This window comes from Engystomops pustulosus, chromosome 6 (assembly GCF_040894005.1).
Source record: "Engystomops pustulosus chromosome 6, aEngPut4.maternal, whole genome shotgun sequence".
NCBI lineage: Eukaryota > Metazoa > Chordata > Amphibia > Anura > Leptodactylidae > Engystomops > Engystomops pustulosus.
Genome location: NC_092416.1, coordinates 111206268 through 111234135, shown reverse-complemented (window position 1 = coordinate 111234135; position 27868 = coordinate 111206268). Strand labels below are relative to the sequence as shown.

Below are 27868 nucleotides of genomic sequence, written 5' to 3'. Positions count from 1 at the left end.
CTTGAAGTATTTATTCAGCAGCTGGCCCAAGCAGCAGTATAAAGGGGTGACACAGCTGGTTAGAGCCCCCCCCAGCACTGCCAGGAATAGACAAGCAGCAGGGAGTGTTGGAGATCTCCCCTCTCCGGGGCACTCACCAGACTGGCAGCATCCAGGCCAGGGGTGGAGCAAGATGGCGCCTCTCCCCACTAAGCAGTGGTCAGTCGGGTCTCCGGTCCGGGACCAGGGAGTTCGGATGGCACCTCCGACAGGGAGCCCAGCTATCCGGTAGGCGGGGTAGGAGCGGGACGTAGCTCCTAGTGTGGCGTCCGAGCCCCCTGCTCCTATGGCTGGTGGAGCAAGATGGCGGCCGCAAATAGGCCGCGACCAGGTCACGATGCCTGCAGTTGGTTCGGGGCCCGCCCGGGAGCAGCAGCCACTGATAGACCTGGTGGCGCTCCACAGGATGAGGGCACAGACGGTTGCCGTTGCCGGGAGAACCGGCTCTACCTAGGTGAGGCAATCGCAGGCCACAGGCCTCGTGCAGGAGGCAGACCGACAGGCCTCGGAGCAGGGGAAAACCCAGGGGAGCAGGAGACAGGAGCAAGGCGACCCTCATTCACTCAGGGGGTTCAGGTCAGTTCAGCAGGTACAGCCCAGGGGTGAAAAAGCAGCTGGAAAGGCAGGATTCAACAGATGCTCTGGTTTTCCACGTCTTACTTCATCAGCAGTAGGCTTACTTTACTACTTTAATCTTCTGAATTGTGACACCTAGAAGTTACAGTACAAAATAGAATTTTATTTACAGCTCTCCATTTCCAAATGTAACAGTGAGCATCTCTGGTCCTGTGAAACAAATATCACGCCAAGATCGTATTTTTCAATGGGGAGATTCTCCTTTTTTTACAGGAAAAATTTGTTTCTAGGTGCTACATTTCAGAAGATATAAATCATGTGAATTGTGGCCCCCTCCAGCCTGTTAGCTAAAGTCAAATTCACAATCTGTATCTTTAAATGTTAATTCAATTTTTACTATTTTTTAAAAAAAACTTTAATGAGTAAAAACCATGTCAATAAAACTATCTTCTCCTGTTAAAATTTCACTTCTCCAGAAAAAAAAATGTTATATGTAAAACTGACATGGGAGGGTTAAAACCATTTTAGTATGTTAAAAAATAAAAAAAATGTATTTTATTTTCCTTAACAGCGTTTAACATGTGTAAAAATCCTGTTTTTTCACTTGGTATCACCGAAAAACTAATACAAAGTGCTGAAAAATGTAAACATACCCTCAAAAATTACAACCCACAGTAAAAAACAAAGCTAGGATTAAGATTGTTGGCCTCCCTCATGATCTCACATTTAGTGCATAAAATAGTAAAATAAATATTTTCTTACATAGAAACTATAACATAAACAAATGTATTAAATGGTTGTAAAAACAAAACTCAAACTTGCTACATAATTATGGACTGGAAGCCCACTACCCAGATATTGTAACTGAAGCAAAATTACTAAATAAATATGTTATCAGAACCAAAAGTAATACTTAGAAATGGGGCCGGATCCAGCATTACTATAGAGATTCATTTACCAAGCCTACTACATGCATACTGGACTGGAACCAAACTTACTGCATTAGCAGTACTTTAATTATAAAACCCTGTACACCAAAACAATAAATTTAAATTCTGACAGTATTGTGCATACATCAGACTACACTGATGTCCCTTAGCCAGGCAATTCTCAACAAATGTCCAAAGGGGGAGATTTTTCATTGGTTTTGCTGGGCATTTTTGGCGTGTAAAAGACTCCGACTTTTCATTGACTATTCCCCCCACTTCACTACACTAGTGTAAACATAGAACTAATGCTAGTGCAAAATGCTGGTGCATTTTTGAAAGAAAAATCCCACACACATATAGAGCATAAGAACTTTTATTAAAGGCCACTTTAATGAATCTGATGAACAGCGGTGATTCAAAGACTGACATAGAACCAGCCCAAGGAGCCTGTCTAATGATAATGTCAACATCTGTGATTTCTATTGTAATAGAGCCAGAAATAAAGAAGAGTGAGACCACCTTATACTGCACCAGATATATCAGTTTCCAATGCACTTTAACATACTTAATACTATTCACTTGTTCCCATGGAGATATATAGTAATGGTGCGCCCCACAGTAGCACTATAGTCAAAGGGGCCCGCACAATCGTTCAAAGCCACAGTGTACCCGAGGTAGCTCATAGTTGCACAGCTCCCAATAGCCGTAAAAATAAAAGATAACGCTCATCTTCTTTCTTTTGCTTTAGTATTCATCCACTGCAGGCAGACACAGGCGTCTCACAGGTAGCAGGTTTACTGCGGCCAGTAAGTTGGTGAAGGCTGAGGCTGAGCTGGGAACCATTCGCTTCCACAGCTGCTCTTTATACTATGGGATGGATCTGGACAAAATATCTGTATCTGACCTCAAGTGCATGTGTGTGATGTGTGATGTCATTGGTAACTTCAGCTAGGTATATCATAGTATCATAGTTTATACGGTTGAAAAAAGACACTTGTCCATCAAGTTCAACCAAGGAAGGGAAGGGATTCGATGAGGAAGGGATTTAGGGAAAACAATTCTATATAACTTAGCCATGAATGTTATTTAGGTGTAAAAAGACATCTAGACCCTTCCTGAAGCTCTCTGCTGTCCCTGCTGTGACCAGAGCCTGAGGCAGGCTATTCCACAGATTGACAGTTCTCATAGTAAAAAAGCCCTGTTGCCTCTGGTGATTAGACCTTGATTTCTCCTAACGGAGACAGTGCCCTCTCGTCTTTTTGATTTGATTTAATCTGAATCAACTTGCCACCATATTTTTTATATGGACCATTCATATATTTATATAAATTAATCATGTCCCCTTGTAGTCATCTCTTTTCCAGACTAAATAAATCTAGTTGTTTTAATCTTTCCTCATAACAGAGACCCTCCATACTCCTTATCATTTTTATGGCTCTACGTTGAACCCTCTCCAGCTCCAGGGCATCCTTTTTATGGACCGGTGCCCAGAACTGGACAGCATATTCCAGGTGAGGCCGAACCAATGCCTTGTACAGTGGTAATATTACATCCTTATCCTGAGAGTCCATACCACTTTTGATACATGACAAGATCCTACTGGCTTTAGAGGCAGCTGACTGACATTGCTGTTATTCAATTTATGATAAACTAGTACCCCCAGGTCCTTCCCAACAAGGGACTCTCCCAGATTTACTTTTGCCTTTGGATTATTGCAAAATTATTACTGCAGCCTATGAACATCCTCCATAGACTGTATTACACTACACAGCTTGGTGTCATCTGCAAAAATGGACGCAGTGCCAGTAGTTCCTACCTCTATATCATTAATAAATATATTAAGTAGTAGTGGACACCACTCATAACTGGTGACCATTCAGAGTAGGAATCATTTACCACAACTCTCTGGATACGATCCTTCAGCCAGTTCTCAATCCAATTGCAAATGATTTTTGCCAAACCAATAGCCCTAATTTTACCCATCAGGCGTCTATGAGGTACAGTTTCAAATGCCTTTGCAAAGTCCAAGAACACAATATCCACAGCTGCTCCTCCATCCAAGCATCTGCTCACCTCCTCATAAAAGCAGATCAGGTTAGTTTGACAATTTCAATGCTTAGTAAACCCATGCTGGCTGTCGCTTATTTGATGTCACATACTCCAGTATATAGTCTTTTACTAACTCTTCCAATATTTTCCCCACAATGGAAGTTAAGCTTACAGGCCTGTAATTGCCTGGCAAAGTTCTAGAGCCCTTTTTATATATTGGCACCACATTTGCCTTGGGCTAGTCACTTGGCACCACTCCAGACATTACGGAATTCATGAACATTTTAGACAGCGGTACAGCAATAACAGAACTGAGTTCTTTAAGAACATTGGGTGTAACTAGAGATGAGCGAGCACTAAAATGCTCGGGTACTCGTTATTCGAGACGAACTTTTCCCGATGCTCGAGTGCTCGTCTCGAATAACGAGCCCCATTGAAGTCAATGGGAGACTCGAGCATTTTTCAAGGGGACCAAGGCTCTGCACAGGGAAGCTTGGCCAAACACCTGGAAACCTCAGAAAAGGATGGAAACACCACGGAAATGGACAGGAAACAGCAGGGGCAGCATGCATGGATGCCTCTGAGGCTGCTTAAACGCACCATTATGCCAAAATTATGGGCAACAGCATGGCCATGACAGAGTGACAGAATGAAGCTAGATAGCATCTAAAACATCCAATAATTGACCCTGACACTATAGGGGACGGCATGCAGAGGCAGCGGCAGCAGCGACAGGCTAGAGAGTGGCATGGCGACATACCCTAAATGGACTCAGGCTTCAAACCAATGGGTGGCAGAGAGGAACCAAAGGAGGTGAGCAAGAAGCGCTGAAATTATTTCCTCTGTGAACAAAAGGTTGACGGTATATTTAGTCGATAACACAGCATGGTGGCGACATAGTGACCAAGTTCCATAACGTATCTGGTGAAACACCCGAAAAATGAGCCTGACACAGCTCGTTTGATAAGGGGACGACATTTGGAGGCAGCCATGGAGAGGACTTCCATGATTAAGAGCGACAGTATGGGGCATCCATATTGCGCTTCTATGATTGCAACTGCAGGTCTCCAGCATGGCGGCGACAGACGCGCCGAGTTCCACTATGTATGTGGTGAAACACCTGAAAATTCTGCCTGACACAGCTCGTTTGATAAGGGGACCATGTATGGAGGCAGTGAACTAGTAGTAGATTAAAGGTGCTGCAGTTAAAACTATGTTAGTTGGCTCTTGGGATGGAGCTGGCGCTCCGCTGTCAGGCGAGCTTTCGCCAATCCAAGCCCCTGTCTCTAGGCTACTCCACAAACAGCACTTCTAAGAACCTTTTGTATAAGATCAAGTGTAGTAGCGTTCTTATAAGTTTGGGATATGGCGGGTGAGGGGAATGTAAACAGATGCGCAAGAAGCGCTGAAATAATATCCGTAAATGGTAAAAGTTTGGCAGTATATTTTGTGGATGACACAGCAGGGTGGCGACAAAGTTAACAACTTTGTGGAATCCATGAAAACAACCCAAATTTCTGCCTGACACACCTCGTTTGATAAGGGGACGATGTATGGAGGCAGCTATATGGACGACTTTTGGAGGTAGCAATGGAGACAACGTGTGGAGGCTGCTATGGAGACAATTTGGATAGTGCCTGTATGTGGCAGTCCAAAAAAGTTTTCAAACCAGAGGAGCAGGTAGGTGGCCCTCCAGAAAAATTAAATGCATAAAGTACTATAGCTAGAGCCAGTGGGCCCTGTCAAAAAATAGCCAGTTTCCTCTGCTTTAGTGTACAAAGAGGAGGAGAAGGAGGAAAATGAGGAGGAGGAGTGCATAAATTATTCAGGTTGAGCTTCCTTCACCTGGTGGAGATTGGAAATTATGAGAAATCCAGGCTTTATTCATCTTAATAAGCGTCAGCCTGTCAGCGCTGTCAGTCGACAGGCGTGTACGCTTATCGGTGATGATGCCACCAGCTGCACTGAAAACCCGCTCGGACAAGACGCTAGCGGCAGGGCAGGCAAGAACCTCCAAGGCGTACAGCGCCAGTTCGTGCCACATGTCCAGCTTTGAAACCCAGTAGTTGTAGGGAGCTGTGTGATCATTTAGGACGATGGTATGGTCAGCTACGTACTCCCTCACCATCTTTCTGTAAAGATCAGCCCTACTCTGCCGAGACTGGGGACAGGTGACAGTGTCTTGCTGGGGTGACATAAAGCTGGCAAAAGCCTTGTAAAGCGTACCCTTGCCAGTGCTGGACAAGCTGCCTGCTCGCCTACTCTCCCTCGCTACTTGTCCCGCAGAACTACGCACTCTGCCGCTAGCGCTGTCAGAAGGGAAATACTGTTTCAGCTTGTGCACCAGGGCCTGCTGGTATTCATGCATTCTCACACTCCTTTCCTCTCCAGGGATGAGAGTGGAAAAATTTTGCTTTTACCGTGGGTCCAGGAGAGTGAATACCCAGTAATCGGTGCTGGAATAAATTCTTTGAACGCGAGGGTCACGGGATAGGCAGCCTAGCATGAAATCTGCCATATGCGCCAGAGTCCCAACGCGCAAGAATTCACTCCCCTCACTGGCCTGACTGCCCATTTTCTCCTCCTCCAACTCCTCTTCTTCTGCCCATACACGCTGAACAGTGAACAATGGTCCCCTCTTGTGTCTCGCCAACATTCTCCTCCTCTTCCTCCTCATCCTCCTCCACCTCCTCCGATATGCGCTGAGAAACAGACCTGAGGGTGCTTTGGCTATCAACAAGGGAATCTTCTTCCCCCGTCTCTTGTGACGAGCGCAAAGCTTCCGACTTCATGCTGATCAGAGAGTTTTTCAACAGGCCAAGCAGCGGGATGGTGAGGTTGATGATGGCGGCATCGCCACTGACCATCTGTGTTGACTCCTCGAAGTTACTCAGCACCTGACAGATATCAGACATCCACGTCCACTCCTCATTGTAGACTTGAGGAAGCTGACTGACCTGACTACCAGTTCTGGTGGAAGTTGACATCTGGCAGTCTACAATCGCTCTGCGCTGCTGGTAAACTCTGGATAACATGGTTAATGTTGAATTCCACCTCGTGGGCACGTCGCAACACAGATCAGTCTGCGCCGTGATGCCCTGTAATAGTTCTTGGGCGGTGTGCCTTTTATCGCCTAGGCTCAGCAGTTTGAGCACCGCCTGCTGTCGCTTAGCGACGGCACTGCTGCTGTGCCTAGAGCTAGCGACTGATGGCGCCATGCCCACGGATGGTAGTTCGGAGGAGGAGGTGGAGGAGGGGTGGGAGGAGGAGGAGGCATAGTAGGCCTGAAAGACCTGGACCGAGGTAGGCCCAGCAATCCTCGGCGTCGGCAGTATATGACCACCCGCAGGGTCAGACTCGGTCCCAGCCTCCACCAAGTTAACCCAATGTGCCGTCAGCGATATATAGTGGCCCTGCCCGGCAGCACTCGTCCACGTGTCTGTGGTCAGGTGGACCTTGTCAGAAACGGCGTTGGTCAGGGCACGGATGATGTTGTCTGACACGTGCTGGTGCAGGGCTGGGACGGCACATCGGGAAAAGTAGTGGCGGCTGGGGACCGAATACCGAGGGTCGACCGCCGCCATGAGGTTGCGAAAGGCCTCGGTCTCTACTAGCCTATAGGGCAGCATCTCCAGGCTAAGCTATCTGGAGATGTGGACATTAAGGGCTTGGGCGTGCGGGTGGGTTGCACTATATTTCCTTTTCCGCTCCAGCGTCTGGGGTATGGAGAGCTGAACGCTGGTGGATGCTATGGAGGATCGTGGAGGCGACGATGGGGTTTTTGTGCCAGGGTCCTGGGCAGGGGGCTGACTATCAGCTGACACAGGGGAAGGAGCAGTGGTGTGCACGGTCGGAGGTGAACGGGCTTGGTGCCACTGAGTGGGGTGTTTAGCATTCATATGCCTGCGCATACTGGTGGTAGTTAAGCTAGTAGTGGTGGAACCCCTGCTGATCCTGGTTTGGCAAAGGTTGCACACCACAGTCCGTCGGTCATCCGGTGTTTCCTTAAAGGACCTCCAGACTTCTGAAAATCTAGCCTCGCCGCGGGAGCCCTCGCCCCGGAAGCTTCACTAAGTGACACATTTGGCGCTGATGCACCAGCTCTGGCCCTGCCTCTCCGTCTGGCCCCACCACTGCCTCTTCCAACCTGTTCTGGTCAAGGACTCTCCTCCGTCTCAGAAGCACTGTGTTCACCCGGCCTCTCAACCCAGCTTGGGTCTGTCACCTCATCATCCTCCGATCCCTCAGTCTGCTCCCCCCTCGGACTTCCTGCCCTGACAACAACTTCACCACTGTCTGACAACCGTGTCTCCTCATCGTCGGACACCTCTTTACACACTTCTTCCACTACGTGAATAATGTCATCATCACCCACAGACTGCGACTGGTGGAAAACCTGGGCATCGGAAAATTGCTCAGCAGCAACCGGACAAGTGGTTTGTGACTGTGGGAAGGGTCCAGAAAACAGTTCCTCAGAGTATGCCGGTTCAAATGCCAAATTTTCCTGGGAGGGGGCAGACTGGGGGGAAGAGGCTGAGGTGCAGGAGCTGGAGGAGTGCCGATTTCGGTGACATGGGTGGACTGCGTGGAAGACTGACTGGAGGACAAATTGCTCGAAGCATTGTCGGCAATCCACGACATCACCTGTTCGCACTGTTCTGGCCTCAACAGTGCTCTACCACGAGTCCCAGTAACTTCAGACATGAACCTAGGGAGTGTAGCTCTGCGGCGTTCCCCTGCTCCCTCATCAGCAGGTGGTGTCTCACCCCGCCCAGGACCATGGCCTCTGACCCCTGCAGTAGTTGGACGCCCACGTCCCCGCCCTCGTCCTCTTCCCCTAGCCCTCGGGTTAAACATTTTGAAAATGAAAGTTATAACTTTTTTTTGTGTTTTTTAGTTTTTAAAACCAAACGATGCTATCCTATTGCTATGGCTATTTTCTAGCCAACTATGAAAGCACACTGCTATGCCAGATGAGATGACGCTGAGTTATGAAAAAATAAACGTAAAATAAAAAGTAAATGGCAGACTGTGCCTAATTGAAATCAAACCCCTAATAAATTGTCCCACTTCGGTCTTTGCGATGGATATGTGCGTCACTAAGCGCTAAACACAACGGTAAAAGTCTCACTGCAAATTCCTCACAATATGGTGGTAGATGCACTACAGCAAGGCCAGCCACCAGCAGATCAACCAGAAATAAAATATATAACGCTATTGTAGGCCTAAGTAAGCCGTTTGGATTCTTCTATGGCTATTTTATAGCCAAGTATGAAAGCACACTGCTATGCCAGATGAGATGACCCTGAGTTATGAAAAAATAAACGTAAAATAAAAAGAAACTGGCAGACTGTGCCTAATTGAAATCAAACCCCTAATAAATTGTCCCACTTTGGTGTTTGAGGTGGATATGTGTGTCACTAAGAGCTAAACACAACGGTAGCAAGTCCCCCTGCAAATTCCTCACAATATGGTACTAGCTGCAAATAAAAAAAAAAAAAATGTATAACGTTATTGTAGCCCTAAGAAGGGCTGTTGGGTTCTTGTTGAATCACTCCTGCCTAACACTATTCTAATAGAACAGCCTAACGCTTTCCCTGACCAGCAGCAGCTCTCTCCCTAGCGGCATCCAGACACAGAATGATCCGAGCAGCGCAGGCAGGGGCTAGTCTATTCCAGGATCACCTGATCTGGCCAGCCAACCACTGCTATCGACGTGTAAGGGTACCACGTCATGCTGGGTGGAGTGCAGAGTCTCCTGGCTAAGGTCCCCTTTTGTGTAGCCCGCTCCATCTGTTTATATAGGTGACCCTCTATTTCCTCAGAGATGTTAGGGGGTCTATATATTACACCAAAAATAATTTTCTCAAAGCTTTCTTGGCTTTGAATTTCAACCCACAAAGTTTCAGCCTCCTCACTCTTCTGAGACCACTGTATCATTCACAATCGCTTGTAAGTCTCTTCTGACATACAGACATACACCACCTCCCCTCCTATTTGCCCGGTCTTTCCTAAAGAGTGTAAAAACTTGAATATTAACACCCCAATCATGTGATGCCTCTAGCCATGTCTCTGCTACACCAACAACATCTGTTTCTCTAATACTAGAGCCTCAAGCTCACCCATTTTGCCTCTGATACTTCTGGCATTTGTGAACATACAGTTTAATTTTCCACATTTATTTATCTGATTTAAGTTATATTACTGGCACATATACCCTCACCACTGTTTTGCAACTGGTGGATCTCCTTATCCACTGCCTTGGTCCCACATACACCGCCCACCTCACCACCCACCAACATAACCTGCCCCCTCTCTGACCTGTCTACCCCTTCAGTGTCTTCCTTTTCCTCCTCCCCCGATCCTAGTTTAAATACACCGCCACCCCTGCTAGGATCTTCTCCCCCAGCACAGCAGCCCCCTTCCATTTAGGTGCAAATTATCTGCGGAAAACAGTTTGTACCCCTATGACAAGTCAGCCCAGTGCTCTAGGAACCCAAATCCCTCTGCTCTACACCAGAATCTGAGCCATGCCTTTAACTCCCTGAACTCCCGCTGTCTGCTCTGTGTAGCGCATGGCACTGGGAGAATTCTAGAGAATGCTACCTTGGAGGTCCTTTCTTTAAGCTTTGAACCTAATTCTTTAAAATGATTCTTCAGGCTCCTCCACCTACCATCTATTCTATCATTGGTACCAATATGGACCACGACAGCTGGGTCATCCTCAATCCCTCCCAGTAATTTATCCACCCTTTCCGCCACATGTTAAACCCTGGTACCAGGGAGACAGCAAACCATTCGGTTGAGGTGGTCTTCGCGACAAATTATAATCTGGAAGACGGATAGAATAGAGTCCCCTACAACCACTAGGTGCCTTGGCTTACCTGCAGTCCCATCCTCCCTACTACTAGCTGGTCTGCTCCCCCGGCTGTTAGGGAGAGCAGGATCCGCTAGGGCTGCCATTTCTGACACTGATGTCCTTTACATCATTGCACAATTTAGCAATTTTGCTTGGAAGTTCAGAGTCAAAGTTGGCCTTCCTTTTCTTTGACCCCTTTCTACCCCCTCTATTTACAGTAACCCAGCTACCCACCTGGTCCTGCTGGCTTTCCTCTCCACCCTCCACTTCTACCCCTCTTATTGCTTGCTCAGTGAGCAGCATACTTCTCTCAAGATTGTTGATTGCTCGCAGCCGTGCCATATCTTCCTCCAGATCTCTAACACGAGCTTCCAGCAGAAAAATATGGGCACATCTGTCACAGCAGTATTCACCCTGGAAGTCCTGCTCCAGCAGTGTATACATACAGTATTTAGAGAGGTCACTTGGGGCAGAGTAGTCCATTTGTAACTAAGGGTCGTCTTAAGTCCGGGACTGTCTGTATTACTATATTTAATTTAGTGTTATTACTTTTTTTGGCTGCAGATTTCTTGCAAAAAGTCAAATATGGCAGAAAATGGAGATGTGTCGATCATCGGGTCATCGCTACAGAAAAATTGAACAATTCCCCACTTCCAACTCCAGCACCTCAAGCTGATTCTCATAATACATCATTGATCTGTTTCCTTATACAGCAGGACTGTGCGGATCCAACATGGAGGACAAGACATACTGGACATTGCTGTTTTTTTGCTATAATGGGCAGTGCTAGAGTCACAGTTGCAGAAATGTTTGCCGTTTTTATAAGGACAAATTTGTAGTATTGCTTCTAACATCGTTTGAAAAACAACAACCACAACATACTAAACTTGAGTATCAGATTGTCGTGGTTTAACCTGTGGATTCACTTTGGTTTAGGCAAGTAGGACACCAGTGTCATGTTCAGTGATTTAAATATTTTAATTTTTATTAAATGAAAATCTTCAAATTAAAGTTTATTTTTTTTAATGCTGTTTTGTGAGATGATAATATTGGGGGACATTTATCAAAAGTGTCTGAGAGCAAAACTATTCTAGTTGCTCATGGCAACCAATCTCAGGTTTCAGTTTCCAATAAAATAAAATTTATATAATATATAAAATATATAATATATAATATAAAAAAAAAAAAAAAAAATTTTATAAAATAAAACCTGAGCTCAGATTGGTTGCCAAGAACAACTAAATCCGTTAAATCTCTTAGACACTTTTGATAAATGCAGCATTTGAGGTTTTATGAAATGGACCAAACTATGGCATAGATAAGTGAGCTATTACATAACCAAGGCTGTGGAGTTGGTGAGCCAAACATCATGTGTTTCTGGTCACTCTAGCAGTGCTAAGATAAATGTGGGCGTTCCTTCCCAGTGCCTTATTACTCTAATCTGTAGCAGTAAAGCTTCAGAGCTGGGCATATATAATATATAAAAATTATAGTACCCATTCATCTCAACTAAAAGCCTGGAACAGGGAGGTACAACCCACCCCGAGAGGCCACATGTGGACTGTCAAGCCATTTATGTAGCCCCGTATCCTGCTGACAGTGAGCACTTCCATAACTTATGGCAGGGTTCTTTGGTACAGGAGACCAGGTAGCAGTGAGCGCAGCTGAGAAGTCTTTACTGCTCCAGCGTCCTCTCCTGTCTGCACTTCCAGAGTCCTCTACTTTACCTGGCGCAGCTCTGCCCCAAGTCCTGATGCCACTGCATCCAGAGGAGATATATTGACAATGGGTTGATCAATAGTAGGTGGCTCCCCGTGAAGAATGAAAAATTTTAAAAACTAGGTTATATTGTCCATTAAAAACATTTTTTGGCATGCCAAAGAAAAGAAAGCTTCCACATTTCAGGCCATATGGCCCTTACTCATAGCATAAACTTAGTAACAGTGGTGCTTGTTTAAATAACGCTGGTGCATGCGTGTAGGTTCTGCCTATGTCATGCAACACCTGAACGAGAGAGGCTAGCAAAATGACATTGATTTCGCAGGAGAAGAAAATAAAACTAAAAAATAAATCGGGTCAGTTTTGTAGTTTAACCCCAGGGGATATCTGGTTTGGAGATTTAAAATCCAAAATGTTTCCCTAGTTCGTAAAGCACAAGTCCAGTCTGCACCTCTTATGCATCAATATCCTTTACTCTCAGTACATGGAGGAGAGAAGAAGCTGCAGTGTGATGAAGGGAGCAGAAGAGGAGGCCGAAAGTGTATTTCTTTTCTTTCCTCTCTTTCCTTCTCTCTTTCTTTTCTCTTTTCTTTTCTTTTTTCTTTTCTTTCTTCTTTTCTTTTTTCTTTTCTTCTTTTCTTCTTTTCTTTTTTCTTTTCTTCTTTTTTTCTTTTTTCTTTTCTTCTTTTTTTTCTTTTTTCTTTTTCTTTTTTTCTTTTTCTTTTTTTCTTTTTCTTTTTTTCTTTTTCTTTTTTTCTTTTTCTTTTTTCTCTGTACTGTGATTGTTTTGGATCCTTAGCCTAAATCCTTAAGTCAAGAATAGAACCAACATTTAGAGGAAATTCTTATATTTTTATTATTTGTTATATGTTTGTGGATTCGGTCCATGTTATCACGACTCTGATTCCACCAAAATGGTCACCAACTCCACAGCCTTGTATATAACTGTTGGATACCTTGCTTCTCCAATGTTTTGTGGCAGCCTTTACTTTGGTGCAATAGTTACACTGACAGTCTGCCCATAGGCATGTGTCCGGGACATGAAGGTATCAACTGGGATACGTTATTTAAAAATTTGATGGACACAGGCCACAAGGATAAGTAAACCTAAAAAATCAGGATGGTGATCCCTCAATTTCATCAGATAAATTATACATTTTATGGATAAGAAATTGAGCACTGGTGGGGCACCAACATTCCTTCCTAGTTAAATCCACATGAATAGGTCAAAATTTATAAAAATATCTTTAATTTGGATCAACATAAAATCAAAACACATCAAATCCAAAACATGCAGTATAAAAAATTTCAGTACAAAGTATAAAATTTCTAAATTTTATTCAATACAGTAACAAGAAATATAAATGCATAAAATACAAAAACACTTATCATATGGAGAAACCGTAAGACATATCACATTGAAAAGATGTCTGGCTAAAAAATGGGTAGATCTAGAAGCTACCACAGAGTGTATGTGCACCTGGCAAGAGACTAAGGCCAGAAAAGCGATGAGGACAATACCAGTTATAAAATGTCCTCATAGATGAAAAAGTAATTGGATAATGTTGGCAAAGGTAAACAAGGAAAAAAAGTGTATTCTAGTACTGCCAGTATTAATAACAAAAGTAGCCACCAGCAGAAATTGAATACAAGAGCTAAAGGACTGAGGATAAAGCAGGGAAAAAAAATCTCATGATAAGAGAATATATCCCACAATCAAGTACATTATTCAGACCCATGTATACCTTGTGTCATCTTGCCTGAGAAAGCACAGACACGCAGCGGTCCAAGAACCTCGACGTACGTTTCACCCTGCGGCTTCGTCAGGAGGCATATAATAAGGATAAAAACGGAAATATATATACTGGATCAATTGGCAAATACATTGCACCTGTGCTGGGACACTGTGGTGCACATCCGCCGTGATGTCCGGATCCAGTCACATGACCGCGCACATGAGCGGAACTCAGGCCGGCCCCTAAATGATGTCACCCGGAGTATCCTGGCAACGATGGTAAGCGGCACAGCCACAAGACGGGAACCCGGACAGCGCATGCGCGGAGCGCGCTCATCTCCAACACAGGTAAGTTTTAAATTAATGCCCTTAATACAGTAACTTACAATAAGAATTAATACATTACAAAACACAAAATGCACAAATAAGTGTCACGGGGAGAAGTGGACATTATATTGGTCATACATAGACACAAAAAAATTGCAATGAAAATATATATCGGATTACATATAGTACATTTTGTATTCAAATTAGAGATGAATGAATTTATTTAAAAATTTGATGGACACAGGCCACAAGGATAAGTAAACCTAAAAAATCAGGATGGTGATCCCTCAATTTCATCAGATAAATTATACATTTTATGGATAAGAAATTGAGCACTGGTGGGGCACCAACATTCATTCCTAGTTAAATCCACATGAATAGGTCAAAATGTATAAAAATATCTTTAATTTGGATCAACATAAAATCAAATAAAATCAAAACACATCAAATCCAAAACATGCAGTATAAAATATCAGTACACTACCTTATACATATATGTATAGTTACTAAAGATTAATATTAAGAATAAAATTCACTGATTATTCTTAATATGAATCTTAATAGCTAAAGAAGGCGATACCTTATTGAGGCTGAGTATATTTAATGGTGAGCATTATACGAGTTCTCTTCGTCAGACATGTTATGCACCGAAACTGAAAATGTACAGCATTTTATACACACTAAACAGTGATCATCAAAGGATATTAACCCCTTAACGCCAAATCCCCTTTTACCTTACTGACACGGTCCATTTTTTTTCAAATCTGCCCTGTGTCACTATAAGTGGTTATAACTTTGGAACACTTTAACATATCCAAGAGATTTCGAAATTGTTTTCTCGTGACACATTGTACTTCATGTTAGTTAAAAAATTTTGGTGGTATGTTTTGCATTTATTTATGAAAAAATCAGATATTTGGTGAAAATTTGGAAAAATTCGCAATTTTCGAAATTCAAAATGTTCTACTTTTGGTGTCATAACACCAAAAAACGTAATAACTAACATTCACCGAATGTCTACTTTATGCCTCCATGGTTTTTTATAAATACTATCATTTTTGTAAGATGTTAAGGGGCTTTGAACGTCAGGTGCAATTTTTCACATTTTCATAAAAAAAGCAAAATCCTTCTATTGAGGGACCTGCTCAGGTTTGAAGTCACTTTGAGAAGCCTAAATCAAACTAAAACCCCATAAATTACCCCATTATAGAAACTACACCCCTCAACGTACGTAAAACAACTTTTATGAAGTTTGTTAACCCTTTAATTGGTTTACAGGGGTTAAAACAATTTTTTTTTGGCTAAATTAATGTGTTTTTCATAAAATGTACAAATTCTCAGTGGATAAAATACCAAAACGCTCCACAAAATTTGATACCCAATCTCTCCTGAGTGTAACAATACCCCATATGTGGTGGTAACTTGAGGGGGGAGCTGCGCCGTTCAGAGCAGATTATGCATTGTCACTTTATAATGGCTATACAATCTTTATTTTTTTGGAAATTTGGACATATAAGGGATTATTTTTTGCGACATTAGATGCACTTTACAAATACTTCATTTTAGTGGGTCTGTAGCTTTTTGATGAGATTTTATTAACTCTTTAATGTATGGAGGAAAAGAAAATTGGCAATTTTGGGTTTCTTTTTTTGTATATCTTGGGGGTCGTACACCATACACTAAAAATACTATAATATTTTTATTCTATAGATCACTACGATTATGGTGATACCTCATTTATATAGGTTTTTATATATTTTACAGGAAAAAAACGAATATAAAGGAAATCTCATTTGTTTTTGCATCGCCATCTTTTCGGAGATATAACTTTAATATTTTTTGGTTGACAGAGTTGGTTTAAGGCTTATTTTTTGCATGTTGAGTTGTCTTTTCAGTGGTACCATTTTGGTGCACATAACTTTTTTTGATCACTTTTTGGAACATTTTTGTGAAGGGATTTTATGAAAATTAAAAATTTTGGCGAGTTTTTCACGTTTTGTTTTTATGGTGTTCACTGTACGGGTCCAATAATGTTTCGGACTTATTTTACAGATTGTTACGGACGCGGCGATACCAAATATGTGGGGTATTTTGGTGAATTTCAGGTTTTTTTACTTTATTAGATGTGTATAGGGAATGTTTGTGTTTAGCGGACTTTAACTTTAATTCTTTTTATTAAAGGAAACCTACCACTTCTGAAGGTAGGTATGAGATGTAAACACCGAGCACCAGCTCAGGGTGAGCTGGTGCCGGAGCTTACCTTAGCTAGTGTTTTAAACCGCTATACCGCGGTTTAAACACATTTTGATTTACAGCCCCAAGGTAGCTTCGGCGCTGCGCGCGGCCGTGCGTTGTACAGTCCTAAAAATGGTAGCATTGAAAACGGCATCAAAAGTCACAAAAAATGACACCACCCACAACTACATACACCAAAGTGTAAAAAAGTTTTTCACGCCAGAAAATGGCAAAAAAAAAAAAAATTCTGTAAATGTATGAAAACATGTGTGTTTTGTGTAAAAGTAAGATTCTAAGTCACAAAATGTGTTACTGGCTAAAATACAGATATATAATTAGGGCTTATCTGAATGAGCATGAAGGCTCTAGCTAATATAAATTATTCGGAGGAATATAAAGGATGCTTTATGTGGGAAATAGTGTGTTAAGTGGTGTTATATATTATATATATTAGTAACATGCTTCATTATATTGTAAGTGACTGTGTTTTTTTTATGGATACAGTGGGGGTCATTTACTAACGGCCCGATTCGCGTTTTCCCGACGTGTTACCCGAATATTTCCGATTTGCGCCGCTTGTACATAAATTGCCCCGGGTTTTTGGCGCACGCGATCGGATTGTGGCGCATCGGGGCCCGGCATGCGCGCGACAGAAATCGGGGGGGCGTGGCCGAACGAAAACCCGACGTATTCGGAAAAACCGCCGCATTTAAAAACCGAAATGTGTCGCTTGGGAAGCGCTCACCTTCACCTGCTATGGGATGGTGCATTCCGGGGCATTAAGATTATTTTCGGCGCAGCAGCGCCACCTGGTGGACGGCGGAGGAACTACCTTCTTAAATCCCAGCCGGACCCGAATCCTGTGCAGAGAACGCGCCACTGGATCGCGAATGGGCCGGGTAAGTAAATCTGCCCCAGTGTGTAGTTGGAGTCATTTGACCTCTTTCTGATGGAGCATATCATCACCTGTAAGGTACTAGAAGTCACTAATGTCTGTGTCTAATGACTGACTACTAGTGTGTGTGGTAGCATTATTGGGCCCCGGGGGCAGCATTTTCAATTTTTGCCTCAAAAATGCTAAAATCGGCACTGTGCTAAAAAAAATCTAACTTGGCTTATACTTGAGTATATAATAAAAACAAAATGTATGCTCACCTTTCGATGTCCCCTGGCAGGTTCTCTTTTTTCCAACGAAATCGACCTTTGTCTCTGTTTCTCTGCACGGTGCCGTGGCTTGTGTTATGTCATGATGTCAACTACTTGCTGACATTCTAGTGTGTGCGCTGACAGCGAATGACATCATGACGCCAGCGACGGTACCGAGCGGAGACACAGAGCCAATGGAAAGAAGAGGACCTGCCGGGAAGAGGGGGGAGGGGGGGGGGGAGAAGGGTGTTGGAAGGTGAGTATACATTTTGTTTTTTTATGTTATATGGCTGGGCATACCTTGGGGAGGGGCTACAGGCTATATACTGGGGAGCAGGGGCAGCAGGTTATATACTGGGGAGCAGGAGCAGCAGGCTATATACTGGGGGCAGGGGCTGCAGGCTATTTACTGGAGTCTAGGGGCTGCAGGATATTTACTGGGGCAGGGGCAGCGGGCTATATACTGGGGGCAGGGACAGCGGGCTATATACTGGGGGGCAGAGACTGCAGTCTATATACTGGGGGGCAGGGGCTGCCTTGGGGAGGATCTGCAGGCTATATACTGGCGGACAGGGGCAGCAGGCTATATACTGGGGAGCAGGGGCAGCAGGTTATATACTGGGGAGCAGGAGCAGCAGGCTATATACTGGGGGCAGGGGCTGCAGGCTATTTACTGGAGTCTAGGGGCTGCAGGATATTTACTGGGGCAGGGGCAGCGGGCTATATACTGGGGGCAGGGACAGCGGGCTATATACTGGGGGGCAGAGACTGCAGTCTATATACTGGGGGGCAGGGGCTGCAGGATATATACTTGGGCAACGGCAGCACTCTATATAGTGGGGGGTTGGGGCTGCTGGACATATACTGGGGCAAAGGGCTTGCTGTATATTGGGGGCATGAGCTGACTGTCTATATACAGGGAACAAGGGTCTTCTGGCTTTAAGCTGGGGGCATGAATTGGCAGGCTATATACTAGTCTTATAGGCTTTCCCAGTTTTTTGTGTTAAAATTAGGTACCTCGGCTCAGGTTGGCTTATACTCGAGTATATATGGTACATTTCATGAGGATGAAGTGATGTCACAGAAGGCTTTGTAAAATGGACCAGCCATTCTTTAACCCCTTCCCTACATTTGATGTAATAGATACTGCTGAAGTAACCTACTGAGCATACCTTAATAACACAAAATACACTTTATTTAAAGTATAAAAAAACACCAAAGCAACTACGCAGTGAACACTGTAAAAAAAATATTGACCCCCCCCCCCCAAAAAAAAAAAACTTAGATTTTTAATCAAATCCCTTCACAAAATATCCTCTAAAAAGTGATCAAAAATATGTGGCCCATAATGATGCAACTGAATAGTACAACTGTTCTCTCAAAAAAAGCCCTCCACCAGCCCAGTCAACTGAAAAATCAGAAGCTAGAAGCTAGTAAAATGTTGATGCTAAAACTATTTTTAATTTTATTCAGTAAAATTAGGCGAATAAAAGTATTCTATAGAAATGAGTTATTGCCATAATTGTAGTGGTCCACAGAATTAATCTAACATATTATTACAGTATGGTGAACAGCATGCTAAGCATATATGCTAAAAGCCAAAAAAATTGATGATTTTTTTTCTTCGACCCAGAAAGAGTTAATAGATTTTCATAAAAATAGGATATAGATGACCTAAATTGAAGTATGTTAAGTGCATCTCTTTCCTCAAAAAATTAAGCCTTAAATGTTCAAACTACATTTTATAACCTGTATAATTTGACAAAGCAAATCAACTCTGAATAGGGCTCTTTCTATTCAATGCCCTGCTGTGTGCCCACACAGAAGGTTACCACCACATATGGCATACTGGCATACACAAGACAAATTGGGTGACAAACTTTTCATTGCATTTTGGCATTTCATTCTTTGTGCATGTTTACATTTTTTGAAAAATACAAATGCAAAATTGCACCATTTTGTTTTAACCCATGTGAAACACGGGTTAACAAATTTTGTAAAAGTTTTACACATATTGAAGAGTTTAGTTTCTATAATGCGTTAATTTATGGGGTTTTATTATTATTTAGGCCCTTCATAGCCATTTTGAATCCGAGAAGGTTTCTCAAAACATGGGGGTTGGCAATTCTTTTTCCTTCGTTTTCCTCCCAACATCCTACGAAAATGAGAGGATGTATATAAAAACTATTCCAACAAAAAACAGAATGAAACGCAAAATTTATCAGTCAAATTTTTCAACTAACATGAAGTACAATGTGTCATGAGTAAACAATATCTAAATAAACTGGATATGTTAAAGTGTTCTAACCACTTATAGTTACACGTCAGATTTGAAAAAAAAATGGGCCGTGTCAGGAAGGTGCAAAGTGGCCAAGTCGTTAACTGAATGCTGAATGAACCAGTCACCATTGGCTATTGATATTTACTGAAACCAGGGTGTATTGGTCTGCAGAGAATCCTATTGAATGGTATTACATAGACAGATAGAGAAATCAGTGGAGGTTTAGAGAAAAAGTGAAAGTTACATGCATTTAGGGAATGTAATAGCTTTTAGGACACAATTGGGAGCCAGCATAACAAGAAAAAATAAGACTTATTTTATATGGAAAAAGGACGGAACTGGAACCAAACCTATTCAACATAATAATACTCTACAAACAGACCTTCCACAATAAAGAATACAATAATGTATAAGCATAAAATAACACCACTTTATGACAAAATAATATAAAAAGTGACACATTCAAAAAAACGACATGATAAAAAAAGGTGTAAAAAGTATATAAAATTGTATCAATACCTTAATTAAATATACTTCAAGAAGAAGAAAGAAAAATGCAAAGGATGGGAATGAAAAGGAAAGGGACATAATCAGATTTGGACAGTAGATGTCAGCATGTACCCACAAATGAACTACCAAAAGAAGTAAAGAAACATTGTAAGGAACCTGTATATGAAATGAAAATGGTTTGATCGGGATATAGACAAAATAATGAATAATTTGTACCCCAAAGTCCTACCATTGCAGCCTGGCTTACCCTATGTAATCTGAATAAATGTCCCAATTAGAGATGGGCGAATCGATTCTAATGATTCTAACTTCGGTTAGAATTTCAGGAAAAATTCGATTCGTCACGAAGCCGAAGTTTATGCTGATTCGCGGGAACTAAGTTGATTTTTTTCCCCCTCATGTTTCTGCTAAATGGACTCGAGAACAACGTGTTACATGGGGCAGAGAACTCTGGGAAGGAGAAAGGAACACCCCCGATGCAGACCTGTAAGCCAATCAGCGACCGGCAGGCTTATTGTGATGTCACATAGCCCTATAAAACCCAGCCATTTTCTATCTCAGCATTTCACACTTCATGTTGTAGCGTCCAGCTGCTGTTATTGTACTGTGCGATTCTTGCTGCAATCCCTCGCTGTTCTCTAAGGGGGATCTGTATACCCCAAATAGCAGTTCTATTTAGTTACAAAATCGAATAGGAAGAAATCTGTTTGACTTTCATGCATCTGCAGTAGCGATTGGTGGACCAATCCCTGGTTGTTCTTTAAGGGGGATCTGTATACCCCAAATAGCAGTTCTATTTAGTGACAAAATCGAATAGGAAGAAATTTGTTTGACATTCATGCATCTGCAGTAGTGAGCTGCCAGTTGTGGGGTATCTGTATAATGCACATTGCCATACCTTATTGTGGCTCTAGTTTACAGCCATATTTACGTGTGAAATCCACATAGTTTATACAGTGATTTTCGCTGAAATTACAGTCAGTTGTGGGGTATCTGTATAATGCACATTGCCATACCTTATTGTGGCTCTAGTTTACAGCCATATTTACGTGTCAAATCCACGTAGTTTATAAACCACTATGTCAGACAGAAAGGTGGCAGGTGTAGCAGGCAGAGGTGGCAGCACAGTAAGGGGATGTCACAGCAGGGGTGACTCTGTGAGGCCAGAACTGCCGTTGTCATCTAGTGGCAGTGTGTTGATCAACAACCCAAAGGTTGTTGAATGGTTGACTAGGTCATCCAATTCCTCAAATATAACAACCCCAGCCAAGAGTCTGTGGGTTCCTCTCATACAACAATTAGTTGGCATGGCCCAGGAGCAGGTCAGCGGCCCACACCTGTCCTCAACCAGGCTCTGTCCTGTTCCTTTCCTGCAGCCAGAGAGCTACTAGGTGGTCTGGGCTCAGCGCCACTATTCAGCAAGGACGAAGTGTTTGAGGACAGTCAGCAGCTGCTTTGCAGTGAAGAGGTGGGGCAGACTTCATAGCTTCCTGCAGTAGGCAGGCTGTGCATACTGACACCAGTGAGGAGAGTAGCAGTGACCGGGAAACGCAAATTGACGATGATGTAGCCGATCGCACTTAGGAGCCGGGTGTAGCAGGGAATTCATCATCATCGGGCGAAGAGAGTGTCAGCTTGCGGAGCAGGCAGCAAGTCGCTACTGTGGCTTTGAGTCAGCAGGGTGGCAGCAGTGCGAGGACGGGAGCCAAACGTCCGTGGGGTACAAATCCCGATTCGCAGGCCCAAATAAGCAGTGGCACAGGGGCTCAGCGAGGCAGCAGCGGTAGTAGTCGCTCAGTGCAGAGTGTTGGCGGTAAAATTACCACCTCAGCGGTGTGGCAGTTTCTTGTAAAGACACCAGAGGAGTCGAGCGTGGGTATATGTTGTATCTGCGGGCAGAAAGTGAAGCGTGGCCAGGGAGCTAACCTTGGCACCACAGCCCTGCGCCAACACATGCAGCGTCACCATCCAATAGCCTGGGAGAAGCGGGTGTCAGATGCGGTCCATCCTGCATATGCAGCAACAGCAGCAGCACCTAGTGGCACACATGCTGTTTTAGCAAGTCAAGGCTCCAGCACCTCTGCCGAAGGGAGCTGTTTGTCTTTAACATCATCTCCCGGTCCAGATGCTCCTGCTCCTCGCTACGCATGGTGCCAGCAGTCGTTGAGCGAGGCGATTACAAAAAGACAACTCTATGCGTCCAGCCATCCTTAGGTGCAGAAGCTGACCGTGCTCTTGTCGAAGTTGTTGGTACTGCAGTCTCTTCCTTTCCAAGTCGTGGACTCTGCACTCTTCAGAGAACTAATTCTCCGCGACAACTAAATATCGCGTATTCCAGCCTCCATATGTTCCATATGTTCCAGCCATTAATGATTTTTTGATGATGCAAGCGGACCGTAGTACTCCCCTGTGTAACTTTGATGTCAGCCACTGGCAGCTCATGCGTGACACCTGCCGTTTGCTCAGGCCTTTTGAAGAGGCCATGTTATTTGTCAGTCATGAATAACGTCATTCCACTGCTTCATGTCCTGGAACACATGCTGCAAAATCTGTCCGGTCAGGGTACTGGAGAAGTGGAGACTACATCTCATGGCCCCATGAGTCCGGTGGGGGCTGAACTGGAGGAGGAGGAGGACATTGGAGCACAAGCAGAGTCTGGTGCAATTTGTGGTTTTTCTACAAAGGTGACAGGAGAGGAGGAGCAGGAGCATCCAGAGGAGGTTGAAGACGAGGCAGATGACCCAGAAGCGGATATGGAGGCCAGGAGTCCCTCAGAGTCACTTGCGCAGATGGCCTGCAGCATGCTGCTTTGCCTAACTAGTGACAGCCGAATAGTCAACATCCGGCATAGGGATGACTTTTGGCTCTCCACCCTCTTGGACCCTCGCTACTGGTCCAAAATGGGTGACTTTTTTCCTGCTGCTGAGAGGAAGGAACAACTGGCATACTATAGAGAAATACTGAGCACACAGTTGCCCGCTGCCTATGTGCGCCATTGTCCATCCTCTGTAAGGTCTGACCGGGGGATTCCTGGCAGTCATTGCTTACGTACTACTACCATGGCTGCTGTGGGGAGCTGGGGGGGGGGTAGGAGCAGTTGCAATTCCATCAACAGTCGCTTAAGTCTGGATTCCTTAATGAGCAATTTCCTTCACACGCCTAGTGAGGAGGGTAGCCGCCACCAGCAGCAGCAGGACATGAAGCAGACCCTGCACCAGCAGGTGTTGGCCTACTTGGACAGCACTTTACCACCAGAGGTAGAGGATCCCATGGACTACTGGGCAGCCAAACTTGATGCGTGGCCGCAACTTGCAGAGTTTGCAGTAGAGAAGCTGTCCTGCCCGACCAGTAGTGTGGCATCAGAGCGGGTGTTCAGTGCGGCGGGGGCCATCGTTACTCCCAGGAGAACCCGCTTGTCCACCGGTAATGTGGAGAGACTGACCTTTGTCAAGATGAATCAGGCTTGGATTGGCCCGGATTTCAACTCACTAATGCCTAATGCATCAGATTAGATCAGCTGACCATTGAGAAATAAGTCTGGGTTCTAACTACCTGCCTCAGCTACTATTCTTATGCTGCCACCCTCCTGATGCCACACATCTGCTGCTAGTTGCACCATCTGCCTCCTACCATCTTTACCAGGGACTGTTATTGTCCGCCACCTCCACACTATATCATTGTGCCACACTGCAGGCTCCTGCTGCTTCTGAAGCCACATTCACACTATGTCATTATGCCACTCTGCGGGCTCCTGCTGCTGCTGCTTCTGATGCTGCCTTCACACTATATCATTGTGCCACTCTGCGGGCTCCTGCTGCTGCTTCTGATGCCGCCTTCACACTATATCATTGTGCCACTCTGTGGCTTTCCCTGTTACTGCCACCATGTTGCTGCCACCTGTGGGATCCTGCTGCTGATGCCACCTCCACACTAAATCATTGTGCCACTCTGTGGCTATCCCTGTTGCTGCCACCATGTTGCTGCCACCTGTGGGCTCCTGCTGCTGCTTCTGCTGCCACCACCTCCACACTCATCATTGTGCCACTTTGTGGCCTACCATGTTTCCGCCACCTCCATAATTTGTCACTGTGCCACTCTGGAGCCTACTCATGCTGATGCCAACTGACCGCTGTCTCCCTGGAACGCTGTTTTCACCATCCATCACTCTATGACGTTGCCACTATGTTTGGTTTCCCCCTTCATTTCATCTGTCAGAAGGATGAAAAGGACTTCCGGTTCCGGTCCCGCCATGTTAGGAGGCAGCAAAGGGGAGCTCCGACACCTGAGCCTAAAATCAGGCAACCAAATCACTGCCAGAAGCAGAAAACGGGCTGGGACACTAACTGGAGGTTGGAGAACAGCACCGGAGGGATCGGAGGCAACGGGGACCGGAGGTAGCAGCGGCACAAAGCGGAGGTAGCGGGAACACGTGGCGCCCGCTGGACCTGACACCCTAATCCAGAGGAGAAGCGCAGCTCCCCTCTACCCTCTACCCGACACCGACCCATACCACAAGGGTTCGGGACAGGAGAGAACAGTACCTGGGCAGGAGACATCTGGCAGCAGCAGTGCAGCAACAGAGCGGTGACACGTGCTGCTCAGACCCACAGACAAAGATAGAAAGGTGCATCGCACATCAGAGACGGAGGGTGAACAGAGAATATACAACTAGTGTACCCAAGCCAGCCCCTGCACAGTCATAGACACAGCAACTGCACTAACAAAGATAACGGCAGTAAACACAGAGTAAGAGAAAATGGCTGAAAAAATAGCTGACCTAGAAAACAGGTCACGCAGGAGCAATCTCAGAAAAGTGGGCTTACCAGAAACGGTTACCACCTCACAACTATACCAAATCTTTGCGGAAAAATTGCCAAGCAGCCTAGGACAAGAAGCCTGGGCGGCGAGAACCTCTCATAATTAATAAAACCAGACTACTGCTATTTGCGGACTACTCGGCAGAACTGACCAAAAAAAGACAAGCATTCAGTTCGCTTTGCTCAGCGCTTTTTAAGAAACAATGGAAGTTCCAACTACTGTATCCGGCGACCCTAAGAGTGCTTACCCCAGACGGAATGGCACAATCCTTCACAGATCCCAATATGGCGGAGTCAGCGCTGGAATCTTTACCGGGTCACAGGCACTAAAGTGGTGAACTGCTTCTACTACTGGACGGAAAATTAGGAAGTCGATGACAGGCTACTTTGCTGGTCCACATGCGTGGACCTGGGTGAATATGAAAATGTCACTGTTCTATATTTTGATAGTGCTAAATATGTTACTGATGAAAGAATCCAAGGGACAGGTAACGACAATAGGAAAAGGTACAGGGGGAAACAAGATAGATAAATCATTTACACTACAGCAGTCATGACAGTAACAATGATCACATGGAATGTCAAGGGTCTCCGATCAGCACAGAAACGTTCCAAGGTACTGAGACATCTGAAATCCTTACACGCAGATGTGGCAGTATTACAGGAAACACACCTGCTAACCGCAGAAACCAAATACATGAAACACCTGTGGGTAGCTATAGGCTCCGCAGAATCTAATAGACGAGGAAGTGTCATGCTATTAAAAAATAAAAGCTCAGCCATATTGATAAAATCCCATAGGGTACTTCACACGGTTATAGACACGCCAGCAGGAGAAATAAGCATATACAACATGTACGCCCCCAACACAGAGCAGCAACAGTTTTACTCCAAGTTAATGGAACAATTAGCGCTAGATATGTCTGAACAAATAGTAGTAGCAGGCGACTTTAATCAAGTAATGAATCCCTGGGAGGACAGATCGCGATGAGACAACATATACCAAGCACATACACAGACACAGACTGACTTAGCCGCACTGACAACAGACTTGGGCCTTATTGACAGCTGGAGATATGAACATCCTGAAGGCAGGGAATATTCTTTTTATTCAGATGCCCATGATGGGTGGTCTAGGTTAGACCACATACAGGCGGTCCCCTACTTAAGGACACCCGACTTACAGACAACCCATAGTTACAGACGGACCCCTCTGCCCACTGTGACCTCTGGTGAAGCTCTCTGGATGCTTTACTATAGTCCCAGACTCCAATGATCAGCTGTAAGGTGTCTGTAATGAAGCTTTATTGATAATTCTTGGTCCAATTACACCAAAAATTTTGAAACTCCAATTGTCACTGGGGCAAAAGAAAAAAAAATGTCTAGAACTTCCATTATAAAATATACAGTTTCGACTTACATACAAATTCAACTTAAGAACAAACCTCCAGAACCTATCTTGTATGTAACCCGGGGACTGCCTGTACTGGTTAACAGGACCTTACTAGACAGAATAGAACACACCAACATTGAAAACATAGTAGTGTCAGATCATGCCCCGGTGAGCTTGATCCTAACTCCCTCGCACAAAAAGGGCACCGACTACATCTGGCGTTTTCCGTCATACATGACGCAAGATGAAGCCTTTTTGAAATTATTGAAGGTGGACTGAATTTGAATTCCACAATGCGTCTACAAAAGACAACCCAACAGTACATTGGGAAGCAGCCAAAACGGTCATTCGGGACCAAATACAGAGACATGTGGGACGGGCTAAAAACAGGCCAAAAAAACGCCTACACCTCGTACTTAACCACACCGACACCCCAAGCCTTAGAATGCTGGAAGGTAGCAAAATCCCAATAGGAGACTCTATTAGAGCAACAGGACCACCATACCCGGGTCAAAAAGCAAGCGAACCTATTTTGGTTCGGAAATAAGTCAGGCAGAATACTGGCCAACCTGGCAAAAGGCCGTAGACCAGTCACATATATACCAAAACTCAAAAGAGAATCGGGACAGATGCAGGAAGATCCGCGAGAGGTGCTGAACACCTTTCGCCAATACTCAGTTTCTGAACCCTATGACAACCAGAAAGGGTAGACATATCTATCCCAATTACAACTACCAAGACTGACTGACGACCAAAGAGGGGCCCTCAATGCGGAGATCCCATGCAAACAAATTCATACAGACCCATATCCCTAGTCAACCAGGACCTTAAGCTGATAGCAAAAATAATGGCAGATCGACTGTCGCTCCTAATGCCCAGCCTGATAGAGGAACCGCAGGTAGGCTTTATCAAAAATAGAGCAGTGGTAGCAAACGTCAGGCGAGTCCTGGCGGTTCTGGACGGGGTAAGAGTGCAGCCACCAACATCGGGCAAAAGAATCCTATTAACACTCGATGCAGAAAAAGCTTTCGACAAAGTCTGATGGGGGTGGCTGGACCAGGTCCTGGATAGGTATGGAATACAAGGCCCATTCCGATCATTAATGAAAGCCCTATATAGGAATCCGACAGCGGCCATATATTCACCGGGATATCTGACAAAGAGATTCTGACTAAAGAGGGGAACGAGGCAGGGATGCCCACTCTCGCCATTACTTTTTAACCTGGCAATTGAACCATTGGCAAGGATGATGA

General features: G+C 44.4%; 1 protein-coding gene across 5 annotated transcripts in view; it reads left to right on the top strand.

The window, feature by feature from the left end:
- The window catches only part of SLC2A10 (solute carrier family 2 member 10), a 50549-nt gene extending 39071 nt beyond the window's left edge, over positions 1-11478 (top strand). For 3 of the 5 annotated variants that reach the window (XM_072110591.1, XM_072110592.1, XM_072110589.1), the window contains 2 exons: positions 2949-3055; positions 11017-11478. In XM_072110591.1, the coding sequence (XP_071966692.1) occupies positions 2949-3055; positions 11017-11291 (382 nt within the window). In that variant the 3' untranslated portion in view covers positions 11292-11478. The remainder of the gene's footprint in view (positions 1-2948; positions 3056-11016) is intronic. The other 2 variants (XM_072110593.1, XM_072110594.1) reach the window with 2 other exon arrangements.
- Positions 11479-27868: the final 16390 nt, after the last annotated feature.